This window comes from Equus caballus, chromosome 4 (genome assembly GCF_041296265.1).
Source record: "Equus caballus isolate H_3958 breed thoroughbred chromosome 4, TB-T2T, whole genome shotgun sequence".
NCBI classification, from domain to species: domain Eukaryota; kingdom Metazoa; phylum Chordata; class Mammalia; order Perissodactyla; family Equidae; genus Equus; species Equus caballus.
Genome location: NC_091687.1, coordinates 42,131,087 through 42,151,397, shown reverse-complemented (window position 1 = coordinate 42,151,397; position 20,311 = coordinate 42,131,087). Strand labels below are relative to the sequence as shown.

The window sequence follows — 20,311 nt, the reverse complement described above, 5'->3', positions numbered from 1 at the left end:
ACATACTCGAGGCTCTGATTAATCGAAATCTCACAAAAGCACTTTTCCTCCACGTTTTGTTTGTTGCCTGTGGCAAATCATTAGGGGTATTAGCCACTAGCTGGGAGGTATGAAATCTTTCTTCTTTCTATTCTTTATGCCTTTTTTCTTATTGAATTTTTGTGCAACTGATCTGTTTACAGATATCTCAAGAAACTGTTAAGCAACATACTATATGGGCAAAACGTATCATGTTATTTACTTCATAATAGAAAAACAAATACTTTTAGTAAGCAATTTTCAAAGTGGAATTTTTATTGCTATATTTGGTGTCTTTATTACTTGTTTATGGTGCAATTACAGTTTATATTCATCCATAAGAGATAATGGAGGCAAAAAAATTACTCTATTGCAATGGATTAGAGTGTCCACAGATCTAAAGGTCATTTCTCCACAGCTAGTGTGATGCTGAATACATTACAGCACTTTGTGATTGCTGGAAAAATGATTTCTCTTATGAATCTAATAAACTGATAATATATAGTCCTAATACATTTCATGAACACCTTATATAAAACTCACAAATTGAGATAAAAGATTCATGCTGATAGGAGAATCAACCTAATTTGGATATATATTAAAATAAATTTATTCTCACAGCCATTGTTTTCAAGTAATAAATAGGAAATTTATGGACTCACCAAATTTGTAAAAATATCTACTGGGCTTTGATAAAGTTAAACTAAAAAGGCAACTGTTAGCAAGCCTACTAACAAATTTACTTTTGATGTTTTTTATTGTTGTCTTCAAATATTAATCAGGCCTTTTAAAAAAGGAAACAGTGCCATGTGTGACTTGCTCAGAATCAATCCGAAACTTACTCGGGGTCCCATGAGGCCAGGCTCTCCAGGGCGACCAGAATCTCCATTGGGACCTCGGACACCAGCAGGGCCACTTGCACCACGACTACCAGCAGGGCCCTATCAAAAAGAAGGCGGAGGAGGGAGCCCAAAGCAAATGATACCCCACCCCAGAAGCATCAGGTTCCTTCCCAGCAAATGAGTAACGGACAACTTACCATGACACCAGCTCTGCCGTCAGCTCCAGGAAGACCGCGAGAACCAGGACTTCCCTGTAAGAAAGTACATGAAACAGAAGAGAATTGGAGAAAACCCTTAAATCAGATAGTGCCGAGGTTACTGAAACATGGCACGTATGGAAGAAATCTTGATCCCCTTAAGAGGGAGATATAAACACAAACCGTGCCAAAAAACTTCACCCAAACCCCAAAGGAATGTGTGGAGGAGGCATTCTGCAAAAGTAGGTCAATATTGTTTCCAGGCCAATTTTATAACACACCAAGTCGAGAGTCACTGATTTAACAAAGCAGATGGAAAGCAAATACTTCCTTCTTCTAGAAAATGTACTCAGTAATTCTGACCAATTCCCAGCGAAGGGGTGTCATCATCTGCCTCTGGTGTGTCTGAGTGTCAAGAGCATTTGGAACCTACTCTCAGTCCAGGAGGTCCTGCGGGGCCAGTGGATCCAGGTTCACCATTGGGGCCTCTCTTTCCTTCTTCACCACTGGGACCAGGAGGACCTTGGGGCCCAGCAGCGCCCTGTTTAATAAAAAAAACAAAAGAAGAGGAAACAGGAAAAATAATTTTTGTCATATCTAGCTAGAGAAAAATGGATTGAAAATGTAATAATTTCGTAAAATTGTGATTATAGAACTACTTACAGGCTCACCCTTGTTACCACTCTCTCCTTTGGAACCAGCTGGACCAGGCTCACCCTAGGGCCCAAGACAAAACAGTGGTCAAAATGACTAACATCTGTCACAACTCTCTCGCAGGCAAACATCTTGAAATACTTATGGATCAAGGTAAAGAGAAGCTCGAGTTCTCTAAAAGATGTGCCCAGTTCATATTTAAGTGACTTATCGGGAAATGGTCTTGGTTCAAAGGACATGACTGATACTGTAGAAATGTGCCTCACTGACTTTTGGGTAATATTATAGGATAGCAGGAGGGGTGTGTGTGTGTGTGTGGGGGGAGGTTAGAGAGGGAGAAAGTGTACGTGTATGTATATGCACTGATAGAAGAAATACAAACTAAAAATGCTAAGAAAGGAAAAAATAAGAATGATAAAACTACAAGAGGAAGTCTAGATAGTGCTGAAATGAAGGTGGAGTTGGTACTTCAGGATGATGAAAGCCTCTGCCATGACCACTTACAACGAGTCCTCTGGCACCAGTAGCACCAGCAGCACCAGCAGGGCCAGGAATACCACGGGGTCCAGGGAGGCCAGGAGCCCCAGCAACACCGGGCAGGCCCTGGGAAGGAAACACAGCATCATCCATCATAAGGCGATCGGCAGGAGAGGCAGCACTCATTTAAATGCCTTTAAAACCACAGCAGCACATCTTAGCCACCCCCATATACTCACAGCGGCACCCTTAGCACCAGTAAGGCCGTTGGCTCCAGGGTTACCCTAAGAGGAAAAGGAAGGGAGAAGGATATCTGTTAACAGGAATATTTCTTTTCTTTGTCCTCACCGTCATTCTTTTTTTTTAACTTTCTTTCACTCAATAAGGTTAAAGACAAGGCTACTTACAGGAGGTCCAACGGGGCCAGAAAGACCCGGAAGACCCACTTCGCCACGGGGACCCGCGGGGCCAGCAGGACCAGGGTTACCAACAGGTCCAAGTTCACCCTAAAAGAGGAAACGACACTGAGCCATTAGCCAGCAAACAACAAAACAACGTATCTCTGTTTTTAGAACACCAAGTTGTACGAATTTCTTCAGTTGTAATCATTTCCCTTATCTGGTTTGGCAGCACAAGATTTAGGTTTGAGTTCCTGCTTTCCTGGCCTGCTTCTGTTGTCTTGGCAACGTTGCTATCTTCACCTACCTCTGTCTCCCTGTGGTAGAGACTCTGGTCCTCAGTTGGTCAGCCCTGACTCGTTTGGGAGTACATCCCAGAGGGATCCCATGGAATCAATTTCCATGCCGCCATCTATATCTATGCTCACAATGCTCAAGTGAAGAGAGATGATCTACCTCAAGCTTGGAGTGAGAAAACCGGTCATTGTATATCCTTTTTTCAGGAGGGACTAATTAAAGTACCTGTTCTGTAATTATCCCTCTATCTGCAAACACAGTCCCTATCTTTCACATCACAATAAAAAGCTTATCAAGGTAATGACAATGGTCATCAGTGTTTTTACCTTGGGGCCAGGGGCACCTGGGAAGCCTGGAGGGCCAGCAGACCCAATGGGGCCCTGAAATCAAGTAGAAAAGTGGTAAGAATCTTAGTAAATTAACATAGCAACAACAGAGGATCAAAATGGCTTAGAGTGGCTTCACCTTATTTAATATTGGCAAAGGAAAAATTGACAGATATTCCGTTATTAGTATCTTATCAAAGGGAAGACATTGAAGGTGTCCAAGGTAGGGTAGATTTTACTTTATATATCAATCAAAACCCCCAAGGATAGTAGTCCTTACAAATGAAACCTTTGAAATACCTCATAAAACATTTGGTAAGGTGTCTAAAACGTTATTATTCCATAGGAAATTAATAAAGAAGATAGCTCCCATCTCACAGGCTCAACCCCTCCCAAATTCTTCAGTGTCAAAACTTACAGCAGGACCCACAGGACCCACACTTCCATCGCTTCCACGGGCACCCTATAAAGAAAATAAGACGTCAAGTGGGAAGTTAAATGGAAGTTATTAGAAGATTTTTTAAAGGTATAAAAATGGATAAAAATGTAAGCACTCACAGCTGGGCCAGGAGCACCAACACGTCCTCTCTCACCAGGAAGCCCACGGGCTCCCTAGAAGCAGAAATATTTTCAATGAAATCCAGAACGCTCATTTAACAAAAGGCACAGGCATCATTTACTTTGTCCAATTTCCAACATGTGCAAGAATCCGCTAGCAATAAATAGGTCTTGTTCTAATTCCAACTAAAAGGCAATGGATTTCAATTAAGTATGCAGAAGGCTATTAGAAGAATTGCAAAGAATACAAGGCTGAGGGAAAGAGTAATTAGCAAAAACATTAAAGAAGTTCCAGCTTGCAAAGAGTGTACACATTTAGATTTACAATAAGGTAATCCGTACTTACTGCTTGACCTGGAGTTCCATTTTCACCAGGGGCGCCAGGTTCACCCTACATGGAAAAGAAGGATTGAGTTTTTGTTCATTACATATATTGATTATTTTTTTCTGATTGGATAATTTTTATCCTATTATTTCCATTTGAACCATTCATACATTTTGTAGTATTTCTTACACATATAGACTGTTTCTCAATTATGCCAAACACATAAATTTAAAAAATTTCTAAAGTAAGGGTTGATATTTGGATAATACCACATATCACGGTACTAGGGAGATGTGGTTAAATTGAGTGTTACTTACCCCCTCCCCAATTTTCCCCTTAGATTTTGGATATCATTTACATTAGGCTTATATATCAGGAATGATATCATAAAAAGCTATGGCAGAGGGTAAATTTGCTTTCAGTAACCATATTTACCCCCTTTAAAGTTATTTTGAACACGATATTTTCATTTTTGTAAAATATGCATGAAAATTTCAAGCCTCATAATATTTCTTAGAGCTGTCTTATTTATTTCCAATCTATATTCTTGAGTAAAAACCATGGCAGTGGTTGTAGTGGTGGGGTAATTTAATACAATGGCACATGTCAAAGAACTTAACTTCAAGATAATCTGATTTAGATACAGAAGAAACATGGTTTGAGAGACCATTTAAGGACCCTTCCTTTCTAGAATCCTATGTGAAGTATATTCTTTGGGCAGAAGCTCTAGCATGGGGGTCAGGAATTCTAGCCTATGCCTTTCTAACTACCAGATGTTTGACTTTGGGCAAGTCATTCACTCTCCCTAAGCCTCGGTTTCCCTTATCTGCAAAATGAGTAAGTCTCCAAAGCTCCTCGCAAGTGCTAGCATTTTATGATGCTGTGATTAGTAGTCTGAGCTATTATATTAGGCTCTTGGGAGAATGAGTTTGACCTTATCCATTTGTGTGGCAGCTGGAAAGTTAGAACAGATTCTCCATATTCATGTTCATTTCTGGTCCCACTAGTATTCCTTACTCATTAATTTGTAATTACGTTGGTATTCACTTTAATATCACATTATCTCCTTAATAGGAGAGAGAACATTTTATAGTTGAAAACGCTGTCAAAGAAGAGCCTAGCCAAGAGATAACACACTTCTGAGACTTTAATTACCTAATTAAAAATTTTTTGAGTGTGCACAGATAAATCACAGGAAAGAGGTTGAAAAGTGTATTGTGACATGAATGTATGTATCTAATTAGTGCATGGCAAAGGAGAATTTACAGTTTAAAATCACACACAGTGTTCTAATATCTGATTATATGTTTATTTACTTTCATTTTGGCTGCCGAGAACAATGGAAATTATAGGACAAAAGGAAATAGAGAAAGAAACTACTGGCATTATTTTTGATCTCAATTGTTTAATAGATATTGAATTAAATAAATATTACTAATGGTTGGCCTTTGGTCACAGAATCCCATAGTCCCCATCATTGAGGGATCTGAAGTACAGAAGAGGAAATAAGATACTCTTCAGAATTTGAGTACCTTCAGTAAAAACATACTTCCTGATGGTGACGGAGAATTACAAAGAATTGTTTTAAAAACAATGCTCCTGTTTTAGTATCTACCTTCACACCTGGAGCACCGGGCTGTCCCTTCAATCCATCCAGACCGTTGTGTCCCTAAAAGGCAAATTCCTATTGTTAAAATGTTGTCCCATTAGACAGCTTGGGCAAATCATACATCTTATTTATTTGCAGTTAAAATCTCCAGGGTGAATCTTGTGACTGCTTCAGTAGAAAGAAGCCCCGTGCTCCAGCTCCGGGCAAACTCGCTCCACTGCTCTAGCTAAGTTCTGTTCCCTCCCTGGACTTGAAAGGGAAGGATGTAGACTAGATGCTGTCTTACATCCTTTCCATCTTCAGTAATTTTATGATTTTCAGACGGTTGTAAACATCTCAAGTTATATGCATTGTATACCATTTTCTCCGTGGGGATCCTCATCTGTTGGAAGTTTATGAACAGATTGGAAAACCTCCACCCCATTTTACTTTCCAGCGATCTTACTCTTTAACACTCTCTCCACTCTGGCGAACCCCAGAAATTTGGAAGCAAGTAAGTATCATATAGAAGTTTAAATATAGTTGAGGTTTTTCCTAAAAATAATCAACATTTTCTCTCATGGGGTAAAGAATGTGCTTACCCTAATGCCCTTGAAGCCAGGAAGTCCAGGCGTTCCGGGGAAACCACGAGCACCCTTAAAAAGTAAGACAGAAGAAGATGAATAATGTGTTTGTTGTAAATAAAAATACAACGATTTCTTCCCTCCAAAGTATTTCTTCTTATCAAAGTTTAAACTTGGAATCAAAGACTGGTATGTTTTTAAGCACAGAACAATAAATTAACTTGCTCTAATGTGAGTAACTAATACTATGGTATTTGAGATGCCTCAGACGTTTGGACTATAAACTGTTGTAAAAAGCCTTACCTGTGGTCCGACAACTCCTCTCTCACCAGGTCGTCCGGGTTTTCCAGGGTGACCCTAAAACACGAAAGAGTCACAGGGGAAAGCTCTTCTTGGTAAACAGATGGAAGTGGGGGCACCTTAGTTTTTACAATAGGGGAAAAAGCCATCACATAAAAATGCGGATGCAAATATATATTTAAATAACAATTATATTTCCTTAAATACAATCAAATTAATGAATACTTCATTAAAATAATATTTTCCACGTGAGGACAGTATGTTAGGCGTGTTCACCTCTTGGCAGAAGACTTAGTTTGAATCTAGAAATTCTCCTTGAGGCAGGAGTGTTTAAAGGGTGTTTTGGAAATGCGTAAGAGTAAATACTTACATCTTCACCAGCCTTGCCAGGAGGGCCAGGTGGACCCCGAGCACCTGCAGGACCCTAAGAAAACAGGAGACGCATCATTTTGTTAAGGCTATAGTAATAAATTTCTTGAAAAAAAATTTATCACAAAGGGAGAAAATGTACTCACAGTTTGACCAGGTTCACCAGGCTCACCAGCAGGTCCTTGGAAACCTTGAGGGCCCTAAAAGAAAATAATATGTCATACCCCAAGCTTTTATTTAATTCTCTGTCTTTTTACATAAGAGAGATGACAAGCTTTCGGTACTCACAGGGGCTCCAGATGCTCCAGGAGGGCCTCTGGGTCCCATCAAACCCTGTAAAGAGGACAGATAGTTAGAGCTGATGAGCTGTCATGGCCTTGGCTGGAGTTAGAAAGGATTAGCTTAGGAGTGCCCTAGACATTTTGTGATGGACAGATGAATAGAATTGTTCTGGTTTTTTGTCATAGTTTTTGTCCCTCCCAAGGAAACACTTAAGGACCCAAGTTTCCTTCACTATTTCTCTGTCTTTGCTTTTCGTTTCCTCCTAACCCAAATCAGCAGAACTCAATGAGAAGTGGATGAGGTGGTTCCTTAAAGTCATGCACAGTGAACACGTGGAGATAGTTCTCATGCGATGAAGTGAATCAGTCTTTGCACGGTACAGAATATACAACTACCTTGTATGCAGCTGATGAAGCATTTCCATTTGGATTCCCTCAGTTGTATGTCATCTCCCTATGTCATCCTTGGCCAAGAAATTGATATTTTTATTGCCACAAAGGGCATAAATTGAAAAGGATCAAAAGTCCTTCTTAGTGATTGGAGGGAAGTTTCCTATAAACTTACAGCTCCTTTAAGGCCTGTTGGTGACTGATGCAAATGTCAAACAAAAGTGAATGCAATGAGAGATGAAGGAAAAATAAAATATTATTGAAATATCCTACTGGAAGAGTCTATTATATGGTATTATTACTGAAAATATGGCCTAAATGTCAGCATATTGTTCTCCCTTTTGTCCTTCATTCTGTAGCACACAAGTAGAGAAAAACAGCGTTACTAGTTTGCAAGCTAAGTACACATTCTTGACTCCCCTTTGCAGGAATCAATGCCTGTGCAAGCTCTTCTGTAGGGGCCTGTTTCTCTAATGCTGAAAAATTGCACAGACAAGTCTCGAGAAATTTGTTCATGACACATCAACCATGGTATTCCGCAGTCAAGCCTGCCCCACTGTATTAATGCCTAGAGTGAAATAATAAGGATTTTATTAAAAAGTACATCATATTAATTATAAGAATTCCTTATTTGGTTTTAGAAATTGCTTCAACATTAAAAGAAACTGTCACTTTTCAATCAAAATAATTTTTTTAGTCATACATTAAAAATAATTTTCTTTGACACCATGAATTTTTAATTATATTTATTCATTCTTCCGTGTATTTGCAACAATTTCATTTACATAAAAGGCAGTTTATTTTGTGGAGGCTGTGAGATGGATGATGATTACTCATTAATTCAGGGAAGAACCCTGTGGGGTTTTATAGTTATTGATTTTTCAACAGGGAAAATTATTTTGATACTTTATTGCTGCCTATATTTGCTATTTGTGAAACACATATCTCTTTATTACATATGTCTGTGAATTTATGTGGATGTGTAAGCTTAAACTCTATTTCACCAATATTTAAAAGTAAAACACTCTGCTTTAGGCCTCACAGAGAGATGTTCCAAAGTCAGGGGAATCTGAAATCCATATTAATTTTCTGGGCTTATGTAGGCTTTTTTATTAACACTTTACTTTTTTTTTCCCTTTAGCTTCTTCTTGAAATATAGGTACTGTTTTAAAACTGACTAATGTCCAGCGTTAGCTGAAATGGCTAATTTCAAACATCTAATATAAACAAAGCCAAAAGAAAATCACTACTTCTTCATTTCATACGAATGTTTTAAATTACCAGGAAAAATCAGGAAATTGGAAATCATCAATTAAAGGCATATTACTTCTCAAGTGAGAGTTTTAATTTACAGAAAATATTATCTTGCCCATATAGTGCATTAGCTTATTGCGGACCATTAGCTCCAGCAGAACATCTTCTTTCGAAGATAGAGCACTGAATGCATGGTCCAGGTAAAATTTGTATTTTCAAGACCATGTTAACTTCGGGCAGATAAATACCTTTGTTTGGAAGTAATTAATTAAAATCACTAAATTGTGTGTGCATGTGTATTGAACTGCAGTGTTTGATTAACTTAAAGTTTTTACTTCTGGCAATTTTCCCCTCTATCTTATACCTAGTAGTAAATATTTTGCATGTTCATATCAATTCTTTCCTAACATCTCACTAATGCTTGTTAGAAGGTTTGCTTATTAAAGATAGACCATCGTGATCATAATCACATATGAAACTTTTCTAAACGTGATTCAAATTATAGGATATACTGCTGAATATTTGTTCTGAGTGATTTAAGTGCTTAATTTTCCTCATATTCTCTTATGTTGATTTATAATTAATATGCTAAAAAAGGAATTTTTATCAAAACAGATAAAAAGAAACATTTCCTATACTGTTAACTCCTTGAGAGAAGATAAGAATCAGTGAGAATATTCACTGCTATCTCCACAATGCATAACACAGTTTTGGGCTCATCGAAGACAACTGATAAATAGTTGTCAAATAAATTAATGTTTTATTCAAGTCCTAGACACATGAGCCATGATGTTGAATCTCAGACATCTTGCCTGGCGCTTAGTCCTAGTTCTGTCATTAACGACCTGCATGACCTTGGGGAAGGGCTTAAAATTCTAGCTATAAAATGAACAGACCGGACTAGAACTGGTTGATCCTTTCTAGCAAGTTCACAGGATTTAATAGTTCTGCATCTCTAAGGGTTGCTTAAAATTCTAAGCAACGTTAAAGAGTAAAAAAACTATCAGACTGATCACTCTTTTGAACTTAATTGATTTACCTAAGTTACAGTTCCTATGTCCAGAGATTATTTCTTGGATATAAATATCTAATCTATCCTAAGGAGGCATCTTTGTAGAGAAAATTGACCCCCCCCTACCTAGGCTTAGATTTTCATAGATTTGAATACAAAAAGAGTTGCTGCTTTTATCTGATCTAAGTACTGAGTGTAAATCTAAGTAGCTAAATAAATGGCAATGTGAAATTTAACATAAAATAAGTTCTCTATTCAGTATTTTTTTTGGCTAAGATAAAAAAGATAAGCATACCATTGGTCCAGGGCCACCTCCTTTTGCATCAAACTGAGCAGCAAAGTTCTAGAGGGGGAAAAAACCCATATATTATATATATATCATAATTATACTTGATGTAGTTCATTTTCTCATTCTCCTAGTAAAGACTTTTCTGTTATTTAAAAAGGAGCGATATTTTTGATATAATTATGAATTTAGAATTCTATATTCAGCTAAATTCCTAAAAGGTCAGGAGAAACACAAGTTTTAAAACTAGTCCACACCTAGTTTGAGGTGGGCAGCTTCCCTCCTTTATTTTTCGAACCCTTTCCTGCCCTGTTACCCTTCTCTCTCCACTCCCCAAGCCCCCCCTCTACACTGAGGAAGGGGAGATTTCCAAACTTTAGAAATCGCTGAGCGTTCCTTATAAATTAAGCAGAGACCAAGAGGACAACTTTGCATCTCCACCTGTTGCCCGGCTCCTCCAGAACTACACAAAATGACTAAGGGACCTTTTTCTTGCTGGAGTTTCAAAAAAGATACAAAGAATTTTCAAGTTTAGAGGAAAATTAAATTAAAATGCCCCTTGGAAGATTAAACTTTTAAAAAATACTTCACAGTAATAACTTTACTGTTAAAGATCTCTCTTATAGCGGTAGATCTATTAAAAAAGGTGCTTTTTAATACACTCAGTAGATAAGCAATCATAATAAGATCTTTGGGGCAGAAAGGTCTTCTTTTACAGGCATACAGTGGGGTATGAGAATCAGGCTTCTGATTCATAGTGCTAACCAATTAAGCAAATATGTTTTCCTTCCTGCAGCGAGGCCATTTGGCGCTCATACCATTGTTAAAGACATAAAGCTAAAAGAAGATATTAATGAAAAAGGGAAATGTACTTTTCTCAAATTAGTTTCAAGCAAATTAAGCCTAAATCTGCTTTGAATGTTGGTTTAGCAGACTTCAAGCCAAGGAGAATAGAAAGAGTAGGATGTTTGCGAAATTGCTTAAGATCAGGGATTTCACTTATAATTCAATCTAATCAAACCCTTTAATAATGCAACACCTCTTATTTGTGCCCTTCTGATAAAAGATATTAAATCCCCAAATTAAATAATGGTTGCGAAGGCTGCAGCTACCTTCAGTGAACACAAAGGTCAGTCCTGTAATTGACAAGGGCTCACAAAGAGAATCGGCAAAGCAGAATCTTGAATGAAGAAACCAAAGTAATGAAATAAAATATACTAATATCCAAACAGCAGACTCTCCCTTAACTACTAAAAATAAGTTCCACAATGAGCCTTCTTCCAATAGAGGTATAAGAAACCAAAGTTAGCTGAAAGTTCACAATACTTGAAAAACCTTACCCCGCCAAGACCAGGGGGGCCAGGAGGACCAGGTGGACCAGGAGGGCCTGGGATACCATCATCTCCATCTCTGCCTGGTGGGCCTGGTGGACCCTGTTGTGTAAAAAGTGAATTAGGTGAGGGTTAGACAGACCCTGTAGAAACCCATACGTGAAAAAAGGAGACCTAAGAATACATGTGGTAAGATCAGTTGTTCAGGCCTTTCAAATGTGCAAGTGGTGTGGAAATGTAATATGTCATACTTGTCACCGATTGAAATTCACTTATGATATGGGTCTATTTTAGGAGGAGGTTTAGTAAGTGATGTTCGAAGAAAGACATAAGACTGGATAGTTCCTCTAGGAAGAAGAATATCTCAGCCAATGAATATTAATTCATAAGGGAGCTCCAGCATTCAAATAAGATAGAAATTATACCTAAAATTTATTATTCTACAAACTTCATATGGTTAACAGTGCACAGTGATGTACTATATGTATTGATTGACTGTCAGAATTTGTCTGGGATGAAATTATTCAATTGTTTTGGTATGTTACATATGAATAGCAGATTAACTGAAATGATAATAAAGCAGATTTCCTACCATTAACATTATTTATGTTGTTAAAGTAATTTACTGACATTACACCACCTCTAATAGATTGTGTGAGCCGAGTACATTTACATCTGCACTTTCCCATAGATATAAGATATGGGTATTTATATTTTGGCAAAAGTGTCATATAATGCAAACCATGTAGTTATATGTGCCATATAAGCACAGAGATCTAAAAACACATGAATAAAACGTAAGCGTAACTTGCACAATTATGAATGTAGACAGAAAGATGTTGTTGACTGCTGTTTCACTACCATTTCAAGGCTACGTAGAGATCTTACTTGAAAAGCAAACAAAACATTTTAACAAGAGAAGGACTGGGTGGTGGTAGGTAGATACATTTCTATTATGTACGTGTTGGACAAATCAACTAAAAACAAAGAAAGATAGAACATGCAAAGAATATGGCTGTCTGTAATAGTTTTGCTTTTTAAAAGGATAATCTTGACCTGAAAAAGAATATTGATTATATATAATAACGCCCAGTTGCCTCTTCTGTAGGGTATTATCTGCTGAAAAGGTGGTGCAATTATCTGGATACACAATATTATTATAAATTGTCAGTCTCTTGTAGTTTCTAATATGTAGTTATTTAAATATAGGCCGAAGCCCTTTAATAGTTCAAAAATTACACACCCTTTCTCCGCGTGGTCCTCTATCTCCGGTTGGGCCCTACAGGGAAGATGCAAGCAGCACAGTCATAAATGTCTAAGCAATTTCCAGTGAACGAGCAATGCATTCTTGATAATAATCAGTGGGTAAGACTGATCTAACAATGCTATTAGATAGTAGCTATAAAAATGGTACCATGCAATAGATAAAAGTATATTGTTTTTATTATTATTAAATGTAATTTTTTAAAACTCGGAGACTAGAAGCTATGGTCTCCAGTTATTAGGCCAATATTATAACTACTCTTCTTAGAAAGATTTCTGTGGATAAAATTACTATTTTGTTACATCGTTAATGGCATATTTATATAGTCAAAGCCTTGTAAAATAAACTTTCTTTTACTACCTATAATTAACACAATACTCATTCTATCTCCAGAATAAAAACAAGTTTGTTTTTTCTTTGGTATGTAAATCATCAGTTTGCCTAATATAAGTGTAATCAGAGATGATTCTGGAAGATAATAAAGCTTTGGTATCTTAAATATCAAAGCTACTTTATTTTATGGTTTAACTAATGCATATTCATGTGGGCAAAATCTTGACAAAGCATCTTCCTTCTATAGTATACTATAAATTTAGTTAAATTATAACTTATCTCTGATCATTTTAGATATTATGGAGAAGTACTAGACTCTTACCTTTCCTGCAGTTGCCTAGAAAAGAATAAAAAAAATATGATTATGAGGAAAATTGTATATGCATAGGTTAAAATAGCTCCCATTTCTGAGAAGTATACAAATATATCTACAGAGTATATATATTGTGCATAACTATATCTTAATAGTTCAAAGTACAATTTAAAATTTTACCAATAAATCAAATAAAATATGTACAGAACTGAAATATATACTTATCTGTAATTATGCCTCAAATTCAACTCATGAGCTAACAATTTGTTCATAATACTCTTGCAAATGATTCCAAGGGAACGACAGGATTCTCTAGCTCTGGGAAGTCTTGGGCTTTGTAGTAGCTGATGCTAACCCCAAACTTCCCCTGGAATATTTACTGTCTATTTCTTATGAGTGTTCTGAGGGTGGGCTTATTCAGTAGCCCCGCCCATTTTGGAAATTGGGGTGGGTACTTTCTACGCAGCCAGAAAGGTTTGACTACCATAACCCTTGATGATTTTCTTGGAAATCCAGGTTGGTCAACACCAATGTAGCTTCCCCTTCCTTCCCCAGGGAGGGTATTACTGTGCCCAAGGCAATCTAAGCATAAAAAAAAAAATTCTAAAAATAATTTCTCTTACCTCTTGTAAAGCTGCAGAAGAAAAAGGAAAGTAGGAAATGATTATTAGTATCATTTTATTGATCAATAGCACTGATTAACAAATAGATATATTAGTCTACAAAATTGACTCACCTAATTGAAGGCCCAATTGTTCTTCAATTTTTTATTAAGAATATTCTAATGACTTGGAAATTATGCAGGTCAAAAGCATGGCAGGGATCAGGGGTGATTCGTTTACAATATTAATACGTAAATATAATTTGAATTAAATTGTTAATTATTTACTATTTTATAAATGCTATGAAATATTAATGTGTCTGAAGGATATTTCTAATATTTAGTAATTAAGCTGGTAAATTGCACAAGTGGATCGTTGAAGTGAGCAAGACCAGAGGCGGAATGAGGAAATAATTTATGGTTTAGATAATTTTTGATACTTAAAAATCAAAAAAAGAGAAAATTTAGGGAAGCATGTTACCTAAAGTAGACTTTGCTTTTCATAAAACATTAAAGTTAGCACTTCACTGAGTCTGTACCATTTTTAATGTCCTTTTTCAAAAGATCTAATTTGCAAATTATTCACTATGATAAGGGATTCATTCGGACATCTGAAATTTTACTTTAAATTGGCTCACTTGGGTAAGGTCATTTTACCAGTATGTATCACTTTTGTTCCTGAGAAAGAATTGCTCTGTATAAATGGAAAAGCTGTGGATTAAAGATCTTGAAAAATAATGGGAAAAAATAACACCAAAGTAATATCCCCCCCCTTGGCCATAATTGCTATAAATCCTTAAAGACTGAATTCCTCTCCTATGGTATAAAAATTATAGGCTAACAAAAGATATACATGTGGCCAAGCTGGCAACAAGATGAATCACCCCTAAAAATTGCTTTAATTAGGTGGCCGAGAAGTGTGTCATTTGGAGTGGGAACATCTGTTGCCACAGTCACAATTCAGAAGGGTGGACCACATCCAGCACTGACATTTAAGGGCAATTTATGAGAATTACTTTTAAATTAGGAAAATGATATGTTTACTTCATTGTGTCCATCAGTAGGAAGAATAATTATGCCTGGACTTGATTAACGGAAGTCCTTCTGATTTTGGAAATTTGCCTTTTAATTACTCAGACTGAGCCATTTTGAAGAATGTGTGTTTGGTAACTTTTATTCCAGACTCTGGCTGGCTGTCGATCACAAGGTGAGCTGCCTTTTGTACCTTCAAACTTCCCTAGGTTTGTCTTCATCTTTTCTCTAGGAATCAACACTTTGCCCCCACCCTCAGATCTCATAAAAAAGAACTTGGTAAACTTGGAATTTATTCAATGCAATTATGCCTTAGTGTCCACAGTAGTGTATATACCAAAGTGGAGGAAGGGAGAGAACACACACACACAAATGCACCAGTAATGATGCAATGGTAGACACCGTGGCATGTGGGTGGAGCAAACTTTGGAGTGTTGGGTGTGGCCAGATACCCCTCATACGGCATCAATTCAATATCTTTGTCTTGTAATTAGGCAGCCATTTTCAAGACAGAAACGGACTGATTTTCTTTATTCTATCTTGGCATGGAAGTCTGGTTATAAAACCTACAGCTGGAAAGTGGCCTTGGAATCCATTTATTTAATCTCTGCATTTTAGAAAAGGCTGACTTGCCCAAGGTCACATGGTAAATTAGTGGCAAAGTCATGGGAAAAACCCGGGTCTCTTGAGTCTCAGATCAGTGTTGATATTTCCCAACTTGCTGTGTCTGAATGTCTGATTGTCCTTGAGAACATGCTGAAGGGGTAACTCTCAGGCTCACCAAAGGGCAGAGCAGATTTCAGTTGAATAATGTTACCATTTCCATAACCAGGCAAGGAATTGAGAGGCTAATTTTACTTTTCAGAATGTATCCATTCCACGTAGCATCCATTTTCCTTCCCAGGATACAATGACTAGTTATTGGGAATAGCTTCAATCAGAGTGCAGATCACTTCCCTGTATAAACGTGTGGAGTATTCAAAGGGGGTTCAATCAGCCTAAGGCCTGGTCCCCTGTACTTTCATTGTCCTCCCTCCAGAGGGCGCCTCATAGTCATCATCACCATCGGGACAAGTCTTAAAAGGTCCAGTAGAGAAAAGCCCTTAGGGGATGAATTTTATATTACCAAATTAAAGAGCTTTCTAAAGCAGGCCTCAAATTTTACAAGGTGGGCATCAGTGTAGTGATGGGGCCTGTTAGACGGAGGCCCTTATGTTCCTTCATCACGTCAGTTAATATTTCATTCTCAGGGAAAAGACTTTTTGTTTCCCTTGAGCTTCACTAACCAGAGGATCCAGATCAAGTTAACAGTCTCACTCCGAGTTAAGAGTTAAGAGAAAAGTTCCCCAACTTTTGGCAAGAGTCGAGCCTTTTATGCTTTCATTTCTAAAGTAATTTCCATGTTTCTTATCAATGCTGGCGTTTCTCCACATGCCAAAGAGCCTTCCCTCCGAGCTGTACCTCGGACTTAGTTTAGGTTTTCCTTTTTCAGACCATGGTGCCCACCCATCTAACGTCTCTCCCCCGTCTGCCCCAAAGAAGCCGAAGGCACTTACATTGGCATGTTGCTAGGCACGAAGTTACTGCAAGCAGCAACAAAGTCCGCGTATCCACAAAGCTGAGCATGTCTACCACTTAGACATGCAGACTCCTTGTGTCGCAGAGCCCCTGGGTCACCGGCGGAGGTATCACCTGGCGGGCGCAGGCATGCAGTCGTGGCCGGTACCTCCAACTTAGCCGAAACCTCCCGCCGCCTTGGTGCTAAAATAATAAAGCCCGGATCTGCCCTATTTATACGGCCAAAGTTTCCCTGGCCCGAGGGTGCCTCCAAAAGCTCCTCCACCAATGGGAGGGCTGGGGCTGGGGGCCCGGGCAGCCACAGCTGGGAGGAGACTGCGGGGGCGCAGAGGAGGGAGCGAGCGAGCGAAGGGGGGCAGGGACGTGGCCACGGGGCTGGCTTCTTAAATTGGTTCCATTCTTTTTGAGGACGTGGACACTTTTGAGGCTTTCAAGGGGAAACTCTGACTCGCTGTCTGCATACCTCCGCCCTCCCCATCCCCCCGCCCTCCCCCGCCCTTTCCAAGTTTGGAAACACTTTTGGACACGTCGGAGCGCTCTGCAGATACCGACGTGGGCAAAGTTTGCACATCCTGGGGCGGCCGGGCAGCTGTAGAGGGCACGAAAGCCCGGAGATCAAAGCAGGAGCTGTCCAGCCCGGCCTCACCTTGTGCCCTGAGGGCCACGGGCAGGGTGCAGGGGGCCCGGCGGGCGCAGAGCGGGCAGGGGAGGAGGGGCGAGGACTCGACAGCGTGGCGCAGCCCGAGGCCGTCCTCCCCCGCCCCCTCCACCCCGCCCCCCGCCCCCCGCCCCCTCCTAGCTTTTCTCCAGCTTTGGGGTGTGTGTGTGCCTACTTTTTCAGCAGTAACCCTCTGTCTTTCTTCTGGTTCCAGAAGAGGGTGAGAGGGGGGTTCTGTCTGTGGAGGGTTGGGTTGGAGTCCGAGGACGCCTACTGTTGGGGGGTGGGGTGAGGAGCAGGCTAGGGGCGGCGTGGCACCCAGCATCAGGGAGGATATGCTTTGCGCGCGCTAGGCTGGACCAAGCCGTCGGGCAAGTCCTTCGACCTCCTCGCTTCCCTCTGCTGAGGCTGATTCTAAACTGAGGCTTTGGGGATTATATGGCCCTGCGAAATGACTACAACTGACCGACCTGGACACCTCTCTTACGCGGTCTCTCCTTTCTGAGGCTGCGGTGGAGAATGCGCCCCCTCCCCTTCAGGTTTCCAGTCTCCCCCTTTTCTCCGCAGACTCGTTGTTTGGATTTACCAGCTCCATCCTGAGCCTGGACGTAGATAACCCTCCAATGAGCCTCCTAATCCCTCTTGATGTCGCTGCCCATTCGCTGACCCTTCTCTTACAGGCAACACCCTAACCTTCCTGCCTGTGTCCCGACTCCTCGCTACACCTGGGGGAAAACGCCAAGCCCATCTAGAGGGGCTTCTAACTAGAGCTTGGCGTAACCGGTAGTCTTCTCTGGTAACACCCCAAACAGCTCCCCCACCAACCTGGATGTTAACTCTCTCCCCAACACCCAACCTCCTTCTCCTCTTGCCACCCCATCCCACTCTCTACTCCCCACTAGGGAGAGGAGGAGCCGAGACCTTGACCCTGATGCATTGGGAGTGAGGCCAGAGCTCCTGAGAATCGTGAAATACTGAGTGCAGGCAACTTCAGTGGATGACCCTTTTCCCAGCCCTCTTGAGAAGTCATTCTAGGCACGGAGACAAGGTCTTGGGTCTGGGACTACATCCCTGCTTGCCAAGCACCCCCAATGAAGTAGCCATGGCCCACTCAGAGTGCCATCCTCTCCCCGAAGTTAACGCAAAAGGGGCATCTTTAGGTCAATTCTAACTCCACCAAACAGAAATGAGTGGGCTGTAGTTCCTTGCTAATCTTTTTTCCTTTCTTTGCCCTGTCTCTCTCTCTCTTTTTTTCCCTATACTTTCAGGAGGAATTTCTGCCCAAGTTAACTCCATCAGCAGCTGCTATGAACCAAAGCGATTGAATATCCTTAAATTGGTTACTTCTTCTAAACTTAAAAACAAAAAGACAAAAGTGTAAATGAAAATAGAGAACAACCAAAAACTATAATAAACTCTTCTTTTATCCTAATCAAAGGCATTGAGTTGGGATATAACTTTAGAAGACTTTTTGAAATAACTTGGAATGAAGGAATTTGAAAGGGTGTCTGGTCAGTTCTCCGAGGGTGTTTACAAGGAGGAATCTGCAGTCAAATCTGATCGTTTAAATTTTTTGGAAGTGCGATTATAATTTCCCTTTTAGCATAAAAAAACATTCAGTTAGTTGTTGAGAACTAGAAAAATAGAAGTTCAAGCACACATTTATAAACTTAAAGGAAAAACATCTCTGCAGAGTAAACTGATAACTCAAAAAGCATTCCTGGAAACTGATGCAAATACCAAATGCTGCCGGGCGGGCGGGCTCCCTCCCTGCTGATGTGGCAGGGTTGCAGCAGGCAGTCCGTCATCAGCGTTTGGTGGGAGGCCCTGGGTCTAAATGGAACAATGAAAATGGAGAAAACCGAAGAACTTTTTCCTTTTTAAGTGGGAGACATATTCCAGTTCTAGCAGTTTTTACACGTTATGTTGACCCTCTCTTTCTCTCTTTGGGGAAGATAGTTAATTAAATGTTTGTGTTATAGGAGGAATTTTTTAATGCTTACATTTAGATCTCTGTTAAATATTTTGTGTCTCCAAACAGTGAGAAGCTTCTATTGTGGATTGGGGTGGGGCTGGGAAGAGAGCTGACCCAAAGCCTAGACTGAATGTCCTGGTGATGGCTGTGATGATGTGTGTGAGTGTAGGGGAAACCTTGGTCCTGGGGGTAGGGGGGTTGGAGACTGAGTGGGAGGAGAAAGGAGGAAGGGAGTAGATTGGGTAGAGGGTGAGAGTGGAGGAGTGGAGGCATGGAAAAGGGAGGCGGAGATCAAAGATTTCTGCATTTTGTTGCTAGACAGTTAACACCTAAATTATTCTCTGTTGAAAAAAGATGATCTCTTTAGCTGCCTACAACACACAAATGAGAAGCTGGGCCACAACTTAAGTATGGCAAGAGAATGGCTGAGAGTCTGACTCATAAAGGAATAGAGAACAGCCTGATAAGGCTATGTCCTCTTATACTTTTGTTTCTTTCTTTTCCTTGATCAAAGTAAGCATCTGACTGACATCTCCTTTTAAACATTTTTAGAGGAGCCACTCTGTGGAAAGCACTAATATTACACTATCTCATTCGAGTTCTAGTTCTAGTTGAGTTGTTTGTCAGACAATTGCTAAGAAGGTGTTAGCTGATAATTAAGTGGCAGCTGAAAAGGTCTGAGGGCTGACAACTCTGTGTGTTATTAGTTTGGAAGGCATGGAGATTCCTGCTCTGCATCATGTCAGTTGGGTTATTCAGTTCCCGCTGGTTACTTAAATGAGAACAGATTATATTCACTCACATAATATTTAGTGTTGTGCCAGACGCTGTACTAGTTTTTGGGTATATAAGTGTGAAATAGAATGACCTGGTCATTGCCCTCAGGGGGCTTATAGTCTATTGGAAGGTAGAGAAGAGTGTGGGGAATACTGCAGTAGTTCGGAGTAGGGGGAGGGGACGGTATAGGGTGCTTGCGTGTTTATGAGGATTTAGGATAGGCATCTCATGTAAATTTAGGTGGGTGGGGTCAAGGACGGCTTTCTGGAGGACACAACAAGCTTAAGTTTTAA

General features: G+C 39.8%; 1 protein-coding gene and 1 long non-coding RNA gene across 2 annotated transcripts in view; one reads left to right on the top strand and one right to left on the bottom strand.

Annotated features, from left to right (window-relative positions):
* The window catches only part of COL1A2 (collagen type I alpha 2 chain), a 35,552-nt gene extending 18,750 nt beyond the window's left edge, over nucleotides 1–16,802 (bottom strand). Inside the window, exons 1-23 of the mRNA XM_001492939.5 lie at nucleotides 16,587–16,802; nucleotides 14,021–14,031; nucleotides 13,407–13,421; nucleotides 12,731–12,766; nucleotides 11,497–11,589; nucleotides 10,166–10,213; nucleotides 7,222–7,266; nucleotides 7,080–7,133; nucleotides 6,935–6,988; nucleotides 6,568–6,621; nucleotides 6,283–6,336; nucleotides 5,708–5,761; nucleotides 4,114–4,158; nucleotides 3,768–3,821; nucleotides 3,628–3,672; nucleotides 3,210–3,263; nucleotides 2,596–2,694; nucleotides 2,428–2,472; nucleotides 2,216–2,314; nucleotides 1,721–1,774; nucleotides 1,491–1,598; nucleotides 1,058–1,111; nucleotides 861–959 (exon numbers count right to left, since the gene is read on the bottom strand). Coding sequence (XP_001492989.1) covers nucleotides 861–959; nucleotides 1,058–1,111; nucleotides 1,491–1,598; nucleotides 1,721–1,774; nucleotides 2,216–2,314; nucleotides 2,428–2,472; nucleotides 2,596–2,694; nucleotides 3,210–3,263; nucleotides 3,628–3,672; nucleotides 3,768–3,821; nucleotides 4,114–4,158; nucleotides 5,708–5,761; nucleotides 6,283–6,336; nucleotides 6,568–6,621; nucleotides 6,935–6,988; nucleotides 7,080–7,133; nucleotides 7,222–7,266; nucleotides 10,166–10,213; nucleotides 11,497–11,589; nucleotides 12,731–12,766; nucleotides 13,407–13,421; nucleotides 14,021–14,031; nucleotides 16,587–16,656 — 1,344 coding nt within the window. The 5' untranslated portion in view covers nucleotides 16,657–16,802. The remainder of the gene's footprint in view (nucleotides 1–860; nucleotides 960–1,057; nucleotides 1,112–1,490; nucleotides 1,599–1,720; nucleotides 1,775–2,215; nucleotides 2,315–2,427; nucleotides 2,473–2,595; nucleotides 2,695–3,209; nucleotides 3,264–3,627; nucleotides 3,673–3,767; nucleotides 3,822–4,113; nucleotides 4,159–5,707; nucleotides 5,762–6,282; nucleotides 6,337–6,567; nucleotides 6,622–6,934; nucleotides 6,989–7,079; nucleotides 7,134–7,221; nucleotides 7,267–10,165; nucleotides 10,214–11,496; nucleotides 11,590–12,730; nucleotides 12,767–13,406; nucleotides 13,422–14,020; nucleotides 14,032–16,586) is intronic.
* On the top strand, nucleotides 1,597–3,184 carry LOC138923897 (uncharacterized). Its single transcript, XR_011438182.1, has 2 exons — nucleotides 1,597–1,864; nucleotides 2,575–3,184. It is a non-coding gene; the product is annotated as an uncharacterized lncRNA (long non-coding RNA).
* Nucleotides 16,803–20,311: the final 3,509 nt, after the last annotated feature.